This window comes from Notothenia rossii (assembly GCF_949606895.1).
Source record: "Notothenia rossii genome assembly, chromosome: 4".
Taxonomy (NCBI): domain Eukaryota; kingdom Metazoa; phylum Chordata; class Actinopteri; order Perciformes; family Nototheniidae; genus Notothenia; species Notothenia rossii.
The window spans coordinates 43,015,563-43,035,313 of NC_136902.1; the positions used below are offsets into that span (position 1 = coordinate 43,015,563).

Consider the following 19,751-nt stretch of genomic DNA (forward strand, 5'->3'; position numbering starts at 1 on the left):
CATTTAGCCAGGGAGCAGGAGGGGACTGACGAGCCGGCCGCGATGTGAGAGGACAGAGAGAGTCCAGAGAGGATGAGAGAGTAGAGAGGAGAGTTTTTGCAGCAGCGTTTGGAGGCAGGAGTTTGAACGAGTCAGAGGAAGGGAGGGCTGAGAGCACCGATGAGGCAAAGGTAGAGGGGGAGAGGGAACGGAGGTTACGGCGGACAGGAGCAGAGTTAGAAGAGATTAGGTTGTTATGTTTGGAAAGGGGTAGAGAGAATGAAATGAAGAAGTGATCGGATGTGTGGAGCGGGTTTACAGAGAGGTTAGAAGTAGAGCAGTTCCTTGAGAATATGAGATCAAGGACATTGCCAGCTTTATGAGTTGGTGGGGATGGAGACAGTGAGAAAGCAAAGGTGGTTAACAGAGATGTTAGTTCAGATATCTTCCCTGTCTGGAGGTTGAAATCTCCAAGAAGTACAGCGGGAGGGCCAGTTTCAGGGATGTGTGAGAGGAGATTATCTAATTCCTCCAAGAAGTCCCCCAAGGCGCCTGGTGGACGGTAGAGAACAACAATGGTTAATTGTATAGGATGGGTTACTGTGACGGCATGGAATTCAAAGGTAGAAGGAGTGAAATTAGGTAGCTTGACAATTAATGCCGTGAGACTACCAACAGAAATACATTGCTTTTAAAATCGTGCTGTGCAACACGAAAAAAAAGGGGAAAGACTACCAATAGAAATACATTGCTTTTAAAATCGTGCTGTGCAACACGAAAAAAAGGGGTTAAATCGTGTTGGTGAACACGAATCAATAGATTAAAAATCGTGTTGGTGAACACGAAATGACGTGAGACTGGGTTGGCACATAACAGCTCATGGCCGCAGATTACTCCGGGTCCCAGACCCCCCAATATCCCAACAATATTTTTATTGCAGATCTACATGAATCACACAAACGACCTATTTTGGATTCAAAACGGCGAATTTCTCCGAAAGGTGACAAGTTTGCATCACTGAACATAGACAGAGCACAACTGAAACATAACATCTGAAACGATGTAACAACATAATACACTTGTGGGGATGCAGCTTGGGATGTGAGGAGTGAGGGACACAGCTTAGAACGGGCGTGTCGCCTGGCAGGACAGGAGAGTGTGTGCACCAGTCTGCCTTGATCTATGAATTCATGTCCGTGACACTCACTGCTGCCCACAGCTGTTTTATAGAAGGAAAAACCTCCTTCACTTCATGAAAGTGTTTTAACCACACACACCTCTACACACACATGACGGGTGTTATTTTCCCCATAAGGAACAAGTCGCTGCAAATTATCCCGCTTATTACATGGCCACATTCTCAACAAATGTTGGAGATTTGGAGGATGTTTAAAACCAACCTCGTCTCCGCGTGTCGTTTGGTAAGCTGGGTTAATTCGTAAAAAGGAAGGGATTAAGAAACACCAGAATGCAAATTAAACAATAATCTTGTTTTAATGATACAAAGTAACAATACAAATACAAAGGAAGTACTTCCTGCTCTTTCTCCTGTCTTACTCTCTGGTCAGCCTGAAGAAAAAGAGTTCGAACCAAAGGAAAACACAGGCTTTCATACTAAAACACAGGAGGAGGTGTGTGCGTGCTTTCCCCCAGAGTTCGTCTTATTGGGAGAGACCAACACATGGCCTGTCACACCCAATCAGTGTGACACAGCAGAAGAAACCCGGAAACAAAAAGTCTCTTTCAGTTTGACGAAAACCAGATACCTTTTGGTGTCTGGTACGAATCTGCTCTAAACAACAAGTTTCCTTATCTTATTTCACATCTTGCAGCCAGCACACACACATCCCCTTTATGGCCCTTTGTCCCTGTGTCCATCTCCCCCCCCCTCAGGTTACCACACACAAGTTAAAAGTATGTTTTAAGATATAGTTGTTATAGTTGGCTAAATATACGTAATACATGTAAATCACTTTCATATCAATAATAACGAGGAACACATTACCTATGCTCTTAAGCAGTATTAGAGATGCTTTTCAAATAGTCAAACTTCACACAGGCCTAATATAGAGAACACACTCATTTGTCCTGCAGCCTTTCCATTTGTTTGAGCTATTGTTCACATCTTTACTTCAAATAAAAGGTTTCACATTGTATATTTCCAGCTTCCTTTACACATACTGTTATTATTAATACAAAGTAATTAACCACGCACTTCTATTTAAAACAAGTAGATTTCCCTGATAATTGACATGCTGAAAATCTTAAGAAGAATGTCCCCTCCCCCAGCTCTCTCGTCCCTGTCATAAAGGCTGCTTCCATTTCATGTAGAGTAATAACACATGTTTAAGCTAATTTCTCCACAACGTTTGTAGCCATTTAGTACCCACACATGAAAGAATAAAAACAGAGGTATAGTTGAACAGTAATCACGCAGCACATATATTTACTGCAATGAAAACACACACACATTTGCCCTAAGCATGTGTAACTTACCCTCTTCTTTTATGAGGGAAACATTCCAGAGTTTTGGAGCTATCCCCAAATAAGGATGTCCCCTGCTCACATCCCTCTCTGAACACAAAGACTTCACCTCAATATATTGGGGAGGGAAAATATACATTTTCCCTTCAAATTTAACACACATGAATATATATAAGGTGACTTTAAAATGAATATACCAGATTGAACTTTCCTGCCATAACACGTTACTTTAATACTTCAAATAATTCAAATAATCCTTCAATTCCCCCTTTTGGTCTCGCCTCACGAGACCAACACACATAAGACATTTGAAACACAACTACTGTCATTCTTTGATACTGTGTCTGTCCCCCTTCATTAAACCTTTGGGAACAGAAAACAACCTCCAATGACAGTGAAGAAACTATCAGAGTGAGAGCCTGAGTGCCAGAAAGCAGCATCCTTGCGTGTTGTTGAATCAACAACACGCAAGGATGCCCCCTCCCCCCCTCAGCGGAATACGCCAACAAGGGCAGCTGATAGGGAGGGGAAATGCGGCCTTTCCTTCAAAGGTGGAACTGATGAATCTGATCAGAGAGAAGTAGACTCCTCTGCTGCCTCGAGAAGTCCCCCAGCCTGCTGACGCCAGCTTCCGAGTCGTCTGCTGTAGGGATGTCCGCGAGGTCCTTCTCCTCCAGTCCGCTGATGACAGCTTCCGAGTCGTCTGCTGTAGGGATGTCCTCGTTGACGATAGCCAGGTCCGTCCTGATGTGTCTGGGTCCTTCCAGGTGATTTCCTCGCCGCACACTGGCTCCAGTAGTACCAGATGTCCCCCTTTGCTCCTCGGCGGACTGCATGAGATGTCCTCTGGGTCACTCTGTAGAGGCCGGAGAACCTGGGGTTGAGCCACGTAGGACTGTTGACCTTCAGCCAGACGAACTCCGCTGTGTCGGCCTCCTGCTCCTCGGGTCCCCCTTTTGGCGTCAGCAACCTGTGTGGAGAAATCTGATACCCACCCCTCAAGTCTACGCTCAGGGCTTCTGGGCCCTCAGTTGTTTGACCCACCACTGGTAGGCCGCTTCAGAATTCTAATACTTGGCCTGTGTCAACAAAATAAACCCCAACATCTTCAGGTGAACTAAATAACATATCTCAATAGCTCTGAATTTCTGACAAGCATCTATGTTATTATAAATGAAATCCTTGAGATCCTATTTAAAATCTAAATATAATATGAACTGCTAATGTCTCTGGTAAAGAAACACACCAATGTAATGGATTAAAAACAACTAAAATCATGATACTGACAAAGTGAATGACTTCCCGGTGATCCTGCTTCTACCTGTCAGTGCTTAGATATTATCAAGCTGTAAAATGAATACAGAAATCCAACATACTGTCATCACATGTCTTTCTATTATGAATTTAAATTAAATGTATCCCCATAATGTTACCTCAATAAAGTATATGGCTTTTACTTCTTTACCAGGCTAGTTACAAGATGTTGTCTAAATTAAATCTCATTACATTACTATGTTTTAGCTTAACTGTAATATGTTCTTTCTACAGTTCAAACCTCAGTTACTTTAATACCTGTTGAAATATTACAAAATTGTTTCATTATCACAGGTCAACTTCTCTGGTACTCCCTTCTGGAATGACATCTCTCTCAGTAGCCCCTTGGCCACTGATTCTGCATCTGTGTTACCTGTTATAACTCAATCAATATTAGAAACATGTCAACATTCAACAAACAGTATCTTATCCCCAGATATGGAGCAGGTTAAATCTAAAACCTTCAATCAATGGTCAGATTGAACATCTGAGTTGGGGCGACAGGTTTCTTCCAGTCCCTAAATGAAAAAATCCCACACTCCCCCTTTTTACACATGTACACATGTGTAACAAAATCCTGTATGGGAAGAAAACCTTCAGGTAACCAGTGGTTATAAGAAAATACCAAACATCATTCATAAAAGTACATCCATCATTTTTCACAGTAAACACTCCAGGGAAAATAAGTGTTCATTTCCAGCTGGCAGTCCTAAAAGAAACAGAATCTTTAGATTTTAGTTTGAGTTTTACATTTGCAAACCGCCAACTCCTGTGGGAATTAGAAACGGGTCACATGTGCGTTTTTCCAAATGTGTGGAATTGTAGGAAACCTGTGTTTCACATGGAGCTCCAAAATAATGTGTTAGTCTAAAAACATGCTCGGTTAGTTTTTGTTTTAGAATCATGCAGTTACACTGATCACATGCAGAAATACATTCACACTCACTCTGTCAGGTAGTAAAGTCAAGTTTGGTCAGCCCCAGAGTCAGTCATTGATAGTGCTTTTCTCAAGTCACACTGTCAGTCAGGGTCAAAGGTCATTTGGTCTCAGTTTCATTGGCCATGTGTCGTGCTCTGCAGAGACTTTAATATTCTACTAGCTGGAGTTGTACTTGTGACATCATTGTGTTGATGTCAACCAATGAAACAAAGTTTTCCTCGTGTTCGCAGCACCATTTTCTTCAGATGTTTAACAAACAAATGATCAATACACTTTATTAATATACCGCCCCTAGGAAACACAATACCTGACAAATGTTCATGCAAGGCATTCTTAAGTGAACCGGCAGAAAACGGCCTTTTGAATTAATATTCCAAATTAATCAATAATAATAATAATAATCCATTTTATCAATTTGTTTACCCTTAGAAGTGAACATACCTCATAATGTTACATCAGGATGTTAAACTAAGCTTTGGCCAAATCAATCATTATTACTGTTTCAGATTTAACTGGAGGTTGAACAAACAAAACCTTTTTTTGTTTACATCATGCAAACCACGAACATATTTTCCAATTTCAGCATCAGTCTTATTACTCTAAAATTACATCCTAAAATAGGAATATTAGAAATGAAACAAATATTTAATATTCAGAAATGTTCTTAACAAATGGAGAGCAATGCCATCTTTCTATCTAGTGAATAGCCAACATATTTAAAAAATGTCAGATATACAAAAATAAGCCTAAATACTCTTTTACTATCAAAGTCTAAAGCTAGACCTAAGCTGAACAGTTTTTTAATGGACAATTTAATCCAAAAACAAAACAAAACTGGACCTGTGTTCTTATGTGTTCTTCAAAATACATTAGTAAATACATTGTGAAGTATTCACAATATAACTAATCCTCTCTAGGATATGAAATCCATTCATCTTTAACCAGATACTATTTCCCTATTTATTTTTAGTTCATGATAATAATGGTATAACGTCCACACGTTTACCCATAGCTAGTCACTATGTCAAGATTATCATGTGTGACATAATAATCAGATGTCTTGTTTGCCAAACAAGGATATTAAACTTTAATCTTTTCAGTATTCCAGCCCATCATTAAACAATCAGCCTCCCTTCCTAAACGCTTAAGCACATCGTTCTACACCACCTTCCGGTAAACTCTTGCACAGTTATGCTGTAAAATCATTGCATGATTTCTTCAGAGTCTGAACAGACTGAGACCAGCCTGTCTCAAGATCTTGTCATATTGAGAACAGTCAATGATTCATTGTCCTCTTCAGCTGTAGTCAGTGGCAGGGTCCCCAAAAAGCTAGAACCGGCCCTGGTCAGTGGGCTCCAAGGAAACTCTCTCTGGCATTGGGATGTCCTGAGGGGGAAGGGACCTCTGGATCAATGTGATACAATCAGCAGACACACGTTGTCCTCTGTATAGCAGAAATCCCCAAAAACTGCAGTACCTCTTCACACAACTGTTGCCTTGACAACGAGGCACAAGCAAACTGTCAAAACCTCCTCTGAGATGTGTTCTATGCACAGTTCTTCTGTTTCTGTAATGAGCAACTTTTCACCAACACACTGATTCAGAGTACAACCCAAAGGTGGCGCACAACTATCCAATGCTGCTGTAATCACAGCAAATCAGCTACTGAGAAAAACTCAATGTAAATCTCTCCCCCAGCGGGTTACAACATAAAACAGCTGAGTGTCTCTATGGTCAGGAATGCTGAAACATGTGAATGTTAAACCCATTAATGGTAACAGTCTTCCTATTCTTCATTACTTCAGTTCTCAGTTAATAGGCAAAACAAAAAACTTTTCTTAACCACTATAGATTCATCTTTAATCTTCTTGCTTATTCTATTCTTTTCAAATTGTTTATCTAAGTTGTGTGTTACAAGCATGGTTAGATTTGTAACAGAATACAAAACTAACTGTATCCAGCACTATATATTTAAAACAAGTAATCTGACTACAGTTAATGAATATATTTTTGGAACACTTAAAGGAATTATTACAAAATGTAATCTTCATTATTACTAAAGCTGAAACCTAAATAAATCATCACGGAACATTTTTCTGTCCTTATTACTTAATTGTTTCAATAAAAACTAAAACATTGTGAAAACTCCCATTTTTGAGAACATCTCAACACTTTTATTCCATCTAAGCACGAATGTTTATGACAAACTCGTCCTATTAATCCCAAACGGTCTTTAATGGTATCAATTGTGAACTTTCTTAATATTAATTGTAAATGCAACGTATGTTCTCTTTAGAACAAAGATAGGATAGTTGCAGCTGAAACTGGGTAGTAGCAATTTTCTGTTAACCTAGATATAAGCCTGTTGTTCTTATATCTAGTAAATATATTCTTATCTTATGTCACTCATAAAACAATATGACATTTTCCAGAATAGTAGTAACTCTATATAACCTTTACTCTCTCTATACTTCTTCAAACCATCTGACTTTTCTCTCTCTCTTCCTCTCTGCGCCCTGCAGCCCCTTTGTGTAACCGTGTGAGATGGCTGGAGCAAAACCTCGTGCAGCACCTCTGTCATGCTTAAACATTAACAGATTCCCTCTGACTGACAAACTTACAAAAACCTTCTTTTTACTTTCTATTCCTTCATCATAAACTTAAAAACACCATTGTGGTGAATCGTTTACGTTTTCAGTTTCCTATCTACTTTAAACAACCATCAACTGAGAGTAACTGTATATGATAACAACAACTCCTAAATAACATTACAATATATATTTCCTCCAGTGAGTTCGTTATTTCATGTCTAACAAATTCTCCTCTGTCTATGTCTTATTGTAGATGGAAAAATCCACCTATCATATTTAATTTGAATAAAACCTTACCCTTAATGTACTTCATATACTCAGTAAATCTATTTTTACTTTCCCCTAAGGTTACTGTATGTAATATAAATTTCCTTGAAGTATAATTAAGTACAATCCTTAGTTAATGAGAAATACCATACAATTCACAACGCAATGCAACGGTATCAATCAGTTCTTGAAGACTATGTTTAAATCGCAGCAAATCATTGTTTCTTATTTATTTCAATATATCTACCACTTCAAATCACACATTGATCTGTTAATTTTCTATGTATTTCACTCCAACTTCAGATCACTAGAGAAAAAAGCAAGCAGACACACTCCGGGCTTCTGCTGCTGCTCTCGAGAGGTAAAAGGGAGGGGGGACTCTCACAGACAAATACTGACACCCCCTTCTCTCTTCCCCGCTGTAGCTCTCAGCCTCTTTAGGAAAAGGGGGGCTTCGTTCAACAATTAACACTTCTGCTATCCTTTTATTCAATTTTTCTGCTTGAACCCACTGTCCTCGTAAGCTCTTACTGTCTGTCCAGCTTTTAAGATGCAATATTTCTTTCAACAGAATGGGAGTTTAAACCCAACAGACTTATAACGCACCTTTTGGTTCCTATGAACCTCAGATTTGTTATTCACTTTAGCCATGGATAGAGACTCGATACTCTACTTGGCTTCCCCAGCAAGTATAGCCTGTGAGGACTCCCATTACTCCACTAGGCCAGGGACTCTATACCCTTCCAGCCGTTAGAGACTCAATACCCTACGCTGAAATACTTGCTGATTCACTTTTCTATGTATAAAAGATTCCCCGTACAGTCTATTCAGCTTTTATTGTCCGATGTTTATTCCAACAAGTTTAGCAAGCCTCTCAGCGCGCTTCAACACCGTCTTTCAACAATGTGACGCTGACATGGAGTCGTAACCCAGGCTTACAGAACTCTTTATCGTGACGTTTGGCTTTATAGATTCAACCCCAACACAACAAAGGATATAGTGAGGCCCGGTCACTTCAGAATGACTTTCTGAAGTTTGCGTTACTCTCCTTTGGATCACTTATAACATAAATAACTCATCTCCAGCCCCGTCGAGCTTTGGATTTGTTATTTTGAGTCAGTCTTATATGGAGACTCAGTACTACCATTTAACTACTCCAGACAGTATAACTGTGGGGACTCTGTACCTCCACTTTTTAAGCCAGGGACTTCAATACCCTTCCGGCTGCAGGAACTTAATATCCTACTTTACAACTAAAACACGTATTTGTATTGTTATCTCAAAAACACTGTGTACACTCTTCCGACAACTTCTAAAATTTGGAATAGGGTCAAATCACAGATTTTGGTATCTGCTTACCTTGTATTCTACAGAGCTCTGTTTTTAGTTGTCAGAAAAGGCCGAGGTGCTATCCCTGGACTTCTTCGTCCGCTTGCTGCTGGTGGTCTCTTCCCCGAAACACCCCACTCAGACACGTCGGGTCACCATTTGTTGGAGATTTGGAGGATGTTTAAAACCAACCTCGTCTCCGCGTGTCGTTTGGTAAACTGGGTAAATTCGTAAAAAGGAAGGGATTAAGAAACACCAGAATGCAAGTTAAACAATAATCTTGTTTTAATGATACAAAGTAACAATACCAATACAAAGGAAGTACTTCCTGCTCTTTCTCCTGTCTTACTCTCTGGTCAGCCTGAAGAAAAAGAGATCGAACCCCAGGAAAACACAGGCTTTCATACTAAAACACAGGAGGAAGTGTGTCCGTGCTTTCCCCCAGAGGTCATCTTATTGGGAGAGACCAACACATGGCCTGTCGCACCCAATCAGTGTGACACAGCAGAAGAAACCCGTAAACAAAAAGTCTCTTTCAGTTTGACGAAAACCAGATACCTTTTGGTGTCTGGTACGAACCTGATCTAAACAACAAGCTTCCTTATCTTATTTCACATCTTGCAGCCAGCACACACACATCCCCTTTATGGCCCTTTGTCCCTGTGTCCATCTTCCCCCCCCCTCAGGTTACCACACACAAGTTAAAAGTATGTTTTAAGATATAGTTGTTACAGTTGGCTAAATATACGCAATACATGTAAATTACTTTCATATCAATAATAACGAGGAACACATTACCTATGCTCTTAAGTAGTATTAGAGATGCTTTTCAAATAGTCAAACTTCACACAGGCCCAATATAGAGAACACACTCATTTGTCCTACAGCCCTTCCATTTGTTTGAGCTATTGTTCACATCTTTACTTCAAATAAAAGGTTTCACATTGTATATTTCCAGCTTCCTTTACACATACTGTTATTATTAATACAAAGTAATTAACCACGCACCTCTATTTAAAACAAGTAGATTTCCCTGATAATTGACATGCTGAAAATCTTAAGAAGAATGTCCCCTCCCCCAGCTCTCTCGTCCCTGTCATAAAGGCTGCTTCCATTTCATATAGAGTAATAAAACATGTTTAAGCTAATTTCTCCACAATGTTTGTAGCCATTTAGTACCCACACATGAAAGAATAAAAACAGAGGTATAGTTGAACAGTAATCACGCAGCACATATATTTACTGCAATGAAAACACACACACATTTGCCCTAAGCATGTGTAACTTACCCTCTTCTTTTATGAGGGAAACATTCCAGAGTCTTGGAGCTATCCCCAAATAAGGATGTCCCCTGCTCACATCCCTCTCTGAACACAAAGACTTCACCTCAATATATTGGGGAGGAAAAATATACTTTGTCCCTTCAAATTTAACACACATGAATATATATAAGGTGACATTAAAATGAATATACCAGATTGAACTTTCCTGCCATAACACGTTACTTTAATACTTCAAATAATTCAAACAATACTTCAACACACACACACACACACACACACACACACACACACACACACACACACACACACACACACACACACACACACACACACACACACACACACACACACACACACACACACACACACACACACACACACACACACACACACACACACACACACACACACACACACACACACACCTTGTTTGATGAAACATAACTTGTATTTAAAAGAAAGAAAGGCACAGACAGAGCACTCTCTTTCTGGAATCACAGCTGAATAAGCACAGAGCCCGTCCTCCACACAAATCATATGTAACTAAGCAACATGTAATCCTATATTTGTACACAACCTGTCATGCCATATTAGTAATTTCAATGCATAACATTAAAATAATCATTTTAAAATAACAAACGAGCAATGCCTATATTATATATAGACACAACAGCACGGGTAGCAAATCATAAAAATACAACTGTATAAAAATAATCTCTTAATTTACACATAAAGCAGAGAGGAAACAACATAGGAATGTTTGATGTATAATATGTTCCAGCCTGACAAACAGTGGACTTCTTGTCCATCAATAAAAGTTGCAATGCCACTTCCTATTACTTGTCTTAGCTGTGAGTCACATTTAAGGGCAATGTAAACAATGCATGAGTACGATGGACTAGAAAAATACTACAGTGCTGATCAACGTATCGCAGAGGACTAACATGAAATAGTAAACACATACGTTTTATGAAAATTAGAGCTTTGCCAGTTTCGCTTGAATAAAGTCCTTTTAACAAAACCTCAGTGAACATAAATCGAGACTGTAAAACCGACTACGCTGACCCGACGGCATGACAGTGACAATACTACCTTGGATTATAAGTGCAGAAAAATGATCATGTTGTCAAACATGAAACTCTCTTCAGTCTGTGCGGACTCTTTAGTGCATTCGGTCCCACAGTTAATACAAATGTAAAAACAGTCAAAAACAAAAGTGCTTCAGTGACAGAGAGGATAAAGCATAATAAACTATTTAGAATAATGTTTCACACAGGTGGCAAGGAAACCTTTGCCGATAAACTGTCACCTGCAAACCTTCAAAGGAACACCATCTTTTCCATGATCTTGTCCCTACGTATGCTGCAGCATTTCGAATGAAAAATGTTACGAGACTTTTTGGTCCAGCCTGATGATAAAGAGTTAGAATAGTCCAGCCTTGAAGTAACAAATGCATGGACTAGTTTTTCTGCAGTTCAAATTAATACAAACTGACATGTCTTACTTTCAGATGAAGTGCAGCAGACAGCCTCACCTGGAACTTAGACTTAAACATTTAATGTGACTAAACTAAAGTGTGTATGTTCAGCAAAGCCTGCTCATTTTCTCCATTTTGTATTTGCAAAGAGAAGAACAATAGTTACATTTACTGAAAGGTTAAAGCTCTCAGTCCCTACAACCACATCACACTGACTGTCCCTCTGACTGTTCCTCTGACTGTCCCTAACAATATCCCTCACACTGTGTCTCTGACTGTCCCTCACACTGTCCCTCTGACTGTCCCTAACAATATCCCTCTGACTATTCCTCACACTGTTCCTCTGACTGTCCCTTACACTGTGTATTTATCCCTCACACTGTGTCTTTGTCCCTCACAATATCCCTCACACTGTGTTTCTGACTGTCCCTCACACTGTCCCTCTGACTGTCCCTCACACTGTGTCTCTGACTGTCTAGCTAGCTTTGTTGGACTGGGATTTCTTTATTCTGAATTCTGCTTACCAAGCTCTGACTTGTGGATTGTGTCTCTGGCAGAAACAGCAGACCTGAAATCACTGGAACATCTTTCCAGTTTCAACTTTGTGTGACCAGGGAGAAAAACATTGAGAGACTATGAGTACATGGTGGCCACTAAAATTCCTGCTGAGACAATACTATCAGTATTAATACTTTCATATCCTTGCTGCTGTTGCTCACTGTGTCAATGCACAGCAAGAGTACATCATTCAGATAGATTAGGGGATGTTAGTGTCATGTTAAACATTTATATCAACATGATATCTTTTCCATGATCTTGTCCCTACGTATGCTGCAGCATTTCGAATGAAAAATGTTACGAGACTTTTTGGTCCAGCCTGATGATAAAGAGTTAGAATAGTCCAGCCTTGAAGTAACAAATGCATGGACTAGTTTTTCTGCAGTTCAAATTAATACAAACTGACATGTCTTACTTTCAGATGAAGTGCAGCAGACAGCCTCACCTGGAACTTAGACTTAAACATTTAATGTGACTAAACTAAAGTGTGTATGTTCAGCAAAGCCTGCTCATTTTCTCCATTTTGTATTTGCAAAGACAAGAACAACAGTTACATTTACTGACAGGTTAAAGCTCTCAGTCCCTACAACCACATCACACTGACTGTCCCGCACACTGTCCCTCTGACTGTCTCTCACACTGTCCCTAACAATATCCCTCTGACTGTCCCTAACAATATCCCTCTGACTATCCCTCACACTGTTCCTCTGACTGTCCCTAACAATATCCCTCTGACTGTCCCTCACACTGTTCCTCTGACTGTCTCTAACAATATCCCTCTGAGTATGCCTCACACTGTTCCTCTGACTGTCCCTCACACTGTCCCTCACACTGTTCCTCTGACTGTTCCTCTGACTGTCCCTAACAATATCCCTCACACTGTGTCTCTGACTGTCCCTCACACTGTCCCTCTGACTGTCCCTAACAATATCCCTCTGACTATTCCTCACACTGTTCCTCTGACTGTCCCTTACACTGTGTATTTATCCCTCACACTGTGTCTTTGTCCCTCACAATATCCCTCACACTGTGTTTCTGACTGTCCCTCACACTGTCCCTCTGACTGTCCCTCACACTGTGTCTCTGACTGTCTAGCTAGCTTTGTTGGACTGGGATTTCTTTATTCTGAATTCTGCTTACCAAGCTCTGACTTGTGGATTGTGTCTCTGGCAGAAACAGCAGACCTGAAATCACTGGAACATCTTTCCAGTTTCAACTTTGTGTGACCAGGGAGAAAAACATTGAGAGACTATGAGTACATGGTGGCCACTAAAATTCCTGCTGAGACAATACTATCAGTATTAATACTTTCATATCCTTGCTGCTGTTGCTCACTGTGTCAATGCACAGCAAGAGTAAATCATTCAGATAGATTAGGGGATGTTAGTGTCATGTTAAACATTTATATCAACATGATATCTTTTCCATGATCTTGTCCCTACGTATGCTGCAGCATTTCGAATGAAAAATGTTACGAGACTTTTTGGTCCAGCCTGATGATAAAGAGTTAGAATAGTCCAGCCTTGAAGTAACAAATGCATGGACTAGTTTTTCTGCAGTTCAAATTAATACAAACTGACATGTCTTACTTTCAGATGAAGTGCAGCAGACAGCCTCACCTGGAACTTAGACTTAAACATTTAATGTGACCAAACTAAAGTGTGTATGTTCAGCAAAGCCTGCTCATTTTCTCCATTTTGTATTTGCAAAGACAAGAACAACAGTTACATTTACTGACAGGTTAAAGCTCTCAGTCCCTACAACCACATCACACTGACTGTCCCTCACACTGTCCCTCTGACTGTCTCTCACACTGTCCCTAACAATATCCCTCTGACTGTCCCTAACAATATCCCTCTGACTATCCCTCACACTGTTCCTCTGACTGTCCCTAACAATATCCCTCTGACTGTCCCTCACACTGTTCCTCTGACTGTCCCTCACACTGTCCCTCACACTGTTCCTCTGACTGTTCCTCTGACTGTCCCTAACAATATCCCTCACACTGTGTCTCTGAATGTCCCTCACACTGTCCCTCTGACTGTCCCTAACAATATCCCTCTGACTATTCCTCACACTGTTCCTCTGACTGTCCCTTACACTGTGTATTTATCCCTCACACTGTGTCTTTGTCCCTCACAATATCCCTCACACTGTGTTTCTGACTGTCCCTCACACTGTCCCTCTGACTGTCCCTCACACTGTGTCTCTGACTGTCTAGCTAGCTTTGTTGGACTGGGATTTCTTTATTCTGAATTCTGCTTACCAAGCTCTGACTTGTGGATTGTGTCTCTGGCAGAAACAGCAGACCTGAAATCACTGGAACATCTTTCCAGTTTCAACTTTGTGTGACCAGGGAGAAAAACATTGAGAGACTATGAGTACATGGTGGCCACTAAAATTCCTGCTGAGACAATACTATCAGTATTAATACTTTCATATCCTTGCTGCTGTTGCTCACTGTGTCAATGCACAGCAAGAGTACATCATTCAGATAGATTAGGGGATGTTAGTGTCATGTTAAACATTTATATCAACATGATATCTTTTCCATGATCTTGTCCCTACGTATGCTGCAGCATTTCGAATGAAAAATGTTACGAGACTTTTTGGTCCAGCCTGATGATAAAGAGTTAGAATAGTCCAGCCTTGAAGTAACAAATGCATGGACTAGTTTTTCTGCAGTTCAAATTAATACAAACTGACATGTCTTACTTTCAGATGAAGTGCAGCAGACAGCCTCACCTGGAACTTAGACTTAAACATTTAATGTGACCAAACTAAAGTGTGTATGTTCAGCAAAGCCTGCTCATTTTCTCCATTTTGTATTTGCAAAGAGAAGAACAACAGTTACATTTACTGACAGGTTAAAGCTCTCAGTCCCTACAACCACATCACACTGACTGTCCCTCACACTGTCCCTCTGACTGTCTCTCACACTGTCCTTAACAATATCCCTCTGACTGTCCCTAACAATATCCCTCTGACTATCCCTCACACTGTTCCTCTGACTGTCCCTAACAATATCCCTCTGACTGTCCCTCACACTCTTCCTCTGACTGTCCCTAACAATATCCCTCTGACTATGCCTCACACTGTTCCTCTGACTCTCCCTAACAATATCCCTCTGACTATCCCTCACACTGTTCCTCTGACTGTCCCTCACACTGTCCCTCTGACTGTCCCTCACACTGTTCCTCTGACTGTCCCTCACACTGTCCCTAACAATATCCCTCTGACTGTCCCTCACACTGTTCCTCTGACTGTCCCTCACACTGTCCCTCACACTGTTCCTCTGACTGTTCCTCTGACTATCCCTCACACTGTGTCTCTGACTGTCCCTCACACTGTCCCTCTGACTGTCCCTAACAATATCCCTCTGACTATTCCTCACACTGTCCCTCTGACTGTCCCTAACAATATCCCTCTGACTGTCCCTCACACTGTGTCTCTGACTGTCTAGCTAGCTTTGTTGGACTGGGATTTCTTTATTCTGAATTCTGCTTACCAAGCTCTGACTTGTGGATTGTGTCTCTGGCAGAAACAGCAGACCTGAAATCACTGGAACATCTTTCCAGTTTCAACTTTGTGTGACCAGGGAGAAAAACACTGAGAGACTATGAGTACATGGTGGCCACTAAAATTCCTGCTGAGACAATACTATCAGTATTAGTACTTTCATATCCTTGCTGCTGTTGCTCACTGTGTCAATGCACAGCAAGAGTACATCATTCAGATAGATTAGGGGATGTTAGTGTCATGTTAAACATTTATATCAACATCTTTAAGTCAAATATGTTTAATATGGTTGTATGACAGTACACCTGGTTCATGTGTCAGGCCGTTAGACGGCAGGCAGGCTGGAGGAGGGTTACTATAGCAGCACTGAGGCGTGTCCTGCTGGAGGAATGGACAGCAGGACAGAGTCTGTGTTGAATGGACAGCAGGACAGAGTCTGTGTCGGGAGAACAGCAGGACATCCAGTGGCTTCAAACACTGATGCTGTGCTGTCGCAGTTTGGCCACAAGGAACTCGTGGGTTAAATTATGTCGTGTGATTATTCCAACAATCTGAAACAGATGGAAGAAAATGAACAGGAGTCCAGATAGAAAACAAAAGCCTGTGCATGCTGGAATAGCTACAGAGTTTTTATTTGGGGTTTTCTTCGGGTGTCATGATCAAAACATTGACTTAAACACGTAATACTGGCGGAAAAGCTCTCTTGGATGACCACTTACTTCTCCAACAGGGTTCACCACTGGCAGGTGTCGCAGGCCCATCGTCCTGAACAGGTTGAACACCTGGGAGATGTGGGTGTTGGGCGACACCGTGTAGGGGCTCGGGTTCATGTAGGGGGTGACATCCTGGAAACACAGAGTTCTTATTTTATTGCTTTTCCACTCTAAAAAGTACTCTTCTATCTTAGTGTTTAAACAGGTCGTACCACTATCATGCGGGGGTTGAGCAGGGCGAGGTCCAAGTCATGGATATCCGGGTAACGTGGGTAATCTTCAGTCATCTCTGCATAGGACAACCTGGGCTGAGTGGCGCTCTGAATATATCGAAAAAATCTGTCACAAAAATGATTCCTAAAAAAAACACTCACAAGAAACACCGGCTGTTGTTATGCCTGCTGTGACGTTAAGTTACCGCTTGTCATTATGCCGTTACAATTTGGCAAAAATAAGTTTAATATTCTAAAAACCAAGACTTTGTTTAATCAGATGAAAACAAACTGTCACGGACCCTGCCGTGTTATCCATGATTACTATACGCTTTTCATTCATAATTTCAGCGGGAGGGATGGGGAGCGGCGCTGAGGAACAGCAGAGTGCGGGTTGACAGGTGTCTGTTGGGAATGCAGATCTATGATGATTTTCTGATATTTTCACAACAACAGGGCGATTGGAATTAAGCGGAGAGTGTTGTGAAATTGGCAAACAAGTCATTTTGACTGTCTTATTTGTTCAAACAAATTATAAGCATAATGTTCAATGAGGAATACAGACGAACTTCAGCTGGAGAGTTATTACCAGAACTTACGTGCAGTGTAATGCTGGCTGTAGGCTTTGCGGTGTTTTCAAGTATGATTTAATGCCTTTGTGTGTGTGTGCAACTGACCGACTGATTCTCGGCGTAGCAGACTCCCCTAATTAGCAGGGTGACCAGCTGGGAGCGCAGGATGAGGCCGTGGAAGGTGAGCGGTCTGAAGCGCTCCTCCATGCTCCACTCCTCACTGGGGGACTGGTCGGGGTACAGGTTGGGGTACGGAGCGTGCCTTCAAGTGCACAGCAAAAAACATTTAATTAAAACCCACAAAATGTTTTCTCTCAGTAAATGCATACATATATGATTTATATAAAATGTGTGAAATGTATAGTGATAAATACAGTTATAGGGTCATACTGTGAACCCTGAAATGTTGAGTACCACAAAGTTTTATGTTAGAAATGTATAGTAGCAAACTGCCGGATGCTAGCTGCCATGTGTTGAGCAATTTGTAATATCTGACATATGAAGCTCAGCGCAAGTTCAGGCAGGAAGACCTATCACTTCGTATTGCACGTCATGGCAATACTAGCTCCCTTCACTAAATGATGGGGAGCGCCACTCCTCAAGCTAACCTATCACTTCCCTCCATTCACAAGCCTAATTATCGCACCTGTTAATCCCTCTATAAATGCTTTCCCCTTTTCCATGAGCTGTCTTCCAGGTATCAACGCGCAAGCAGCAGCAGGGCTTCATCCCAGCTCCAGGTATATATTCATCAGCTCCGCAGTCTTGCAGATTAAGCTACAGGCGGCGTTCCCCAGTTGGCTAGCGGTTCTAGCCGGCCACCCCGCAAACCCGGACGCGGAAGGAAAAGACAAGGACATCGGGCTCCACAGAAGTTCCTCCGGCTTAATGGAAAGGGGCTACTTCAGGCAAACAATTGACGCACGCCTTCAGTCGAGAGAAAGCATCACTGGCATCAGGGCCGCTCTAATGCGGCGCTTCCGGCTTCACGCGGAACGGGCCCTCATCCCTCGCGAAGCTTCACCCATTTCTGGCTTCAACTACAACCCCTCTTGCAGGCAGGCAGGGCTTAAGCTACATCCCATCGAAGCTACTTCTCCTCCCGGCTCAGTAGCCAGTACTGGACACTAAGTGCGTCATAGACGGCTAGCAGGTTCAGTGCACAGCAGGCTTGCCTCCTTTCCCTGCGCCTCACCGCTAAAACAGGCAAGAAAAGAGAAGAGGAAAAAGAGAGGAAGAAAAGAAAAGAGAGAGAAGAAGAAGAGCAAAGAAGAACAAGGAAGAGAAAAGCAAAAGAAGAGAAGAACGAAGAAAAAAGGAGAGAGAAAAAGAAAAGAACGGAAGAAAGAGAAAAAAAAGAAAAGAGAGGAGGAAATAGAAGAAGAATAAGGAGAGAGAAAAAGAGAGAAGTTCGTTTCAGGGTTAAGGTGAGTTTCAGGCAGCTTCGGGTGTAACGCGTTACAGCATGGAGTTATGCAGTTCGGGTAACTACTACCCGTCACAATGCTCAGTAAGTACCGCAGTTTCAAGCTTCAACACAGCCACGGATGCTGCCCATCCGTGTTTTTTTGGGGGGGGGTTTCTTTCAGGGAGAAAGAGAAGTTCATGTAAGATGATAGAAGACAGTCTAATCACCCAACCAGCACATCAGCATCTACGTCTCACCGTGGCGTAATTAAACTGCTAATTAAGCTAGTCCTATATCAGGGCTCGACAGTAACGGTTGCCAGGTTGCCATTGGCAACCATTCAGAAAAATGTCAACCACTTCTTGGACTTTGGTTGCCATCAGTGGCAACCAGTTTTTAACATAAGAAATAAGGACAGCAAAACGTGCACCCCAAAATAGATAAATGTTCATAATTGTTTTAAGAGTGATATTTAATTGTTGTGACCAGTCGGAACCTGATACTTAAATTGCACGTGCATTGGCGTGATTACGGAGCCAGAAAGCGATGCACGTTTACTCGCGTGCGCGGTGCGCCGTGTGTTTGTTTTACAACAAAATGGCGAAGCAAAAATAAGTGTTTGACTGTGTGGTAAAAAGTTCCGCCAAAACCTCAACTTCTCAAATGAATGTTCAAAGTGATTCAACTGATGGAGCGTAAGGTAAAACCCGAACGAAAAACAAAGAGGAATGTTTTCCATTCACTTCCGGTAAAAGTTCCTTCAAAATAAGAGTCCCGATCTTATTACTACCAAAATAAAAGTGCAAAACAAAACTTTGCCATATTAAAATGGTTGCATTAAATTATAATCACTTCTATAAAAAGGTAACACATTTTAAATATAGTTAGACATATTAAAGGTAATTTACAGCATCAATAATTAATATCAAATGTTTAACTGTGAATGGTTTTCATTTATTTAACATTAGAAATGTATTAGTCTGGCCAATCCAAGACTTCAATGCTGAAGGGCCAATGGGTCTATGGTGGGGGTCAGCACAAAGGTCAAGAAAACCCACATTTTAAAGGGAGACTACGGATGATCAAGAAACTAGTGACTTGCTCA

At 41.3% G+C, this 19,751-nt stretch overlaps 1 protein-coding gene across 1 annotated transcript in view; it reads right to left on the reverse strand.

Annotated features, from left to right (window-relative positions):
- Positions 1–1,454: 1,454 nt before the first annotated feature.
- Positions 1,455–19,751, reverse strand: part of clcn6 (chloride channel 6) — a 91,210-nt gene continuing 72,913 nt past the window's right edge. The window contains exons 16-19 of the mRNA XM_079677987.1: positions 17,344–17,500; positions 16,667–16,774; positions 16,461–16,586; positions 1,455–16,292 (exon numbers count right to left, since the gene is read on the reverse strand). Coding sequence (XP_079534113.1) covers positions 16,212–16,292; positions 16,461–16,586; positions 16,667–16,774; positions 17,344–17,500 — 472 coding nt within the window. The 3' untranslated portion in view covers positions 1,455–16,211. The remainder of the gene's footprint in view (positions 16,293–16,460; positions 16,587–16,666; positions 16,775–17,343; positions 17,501–19,751) is intronic.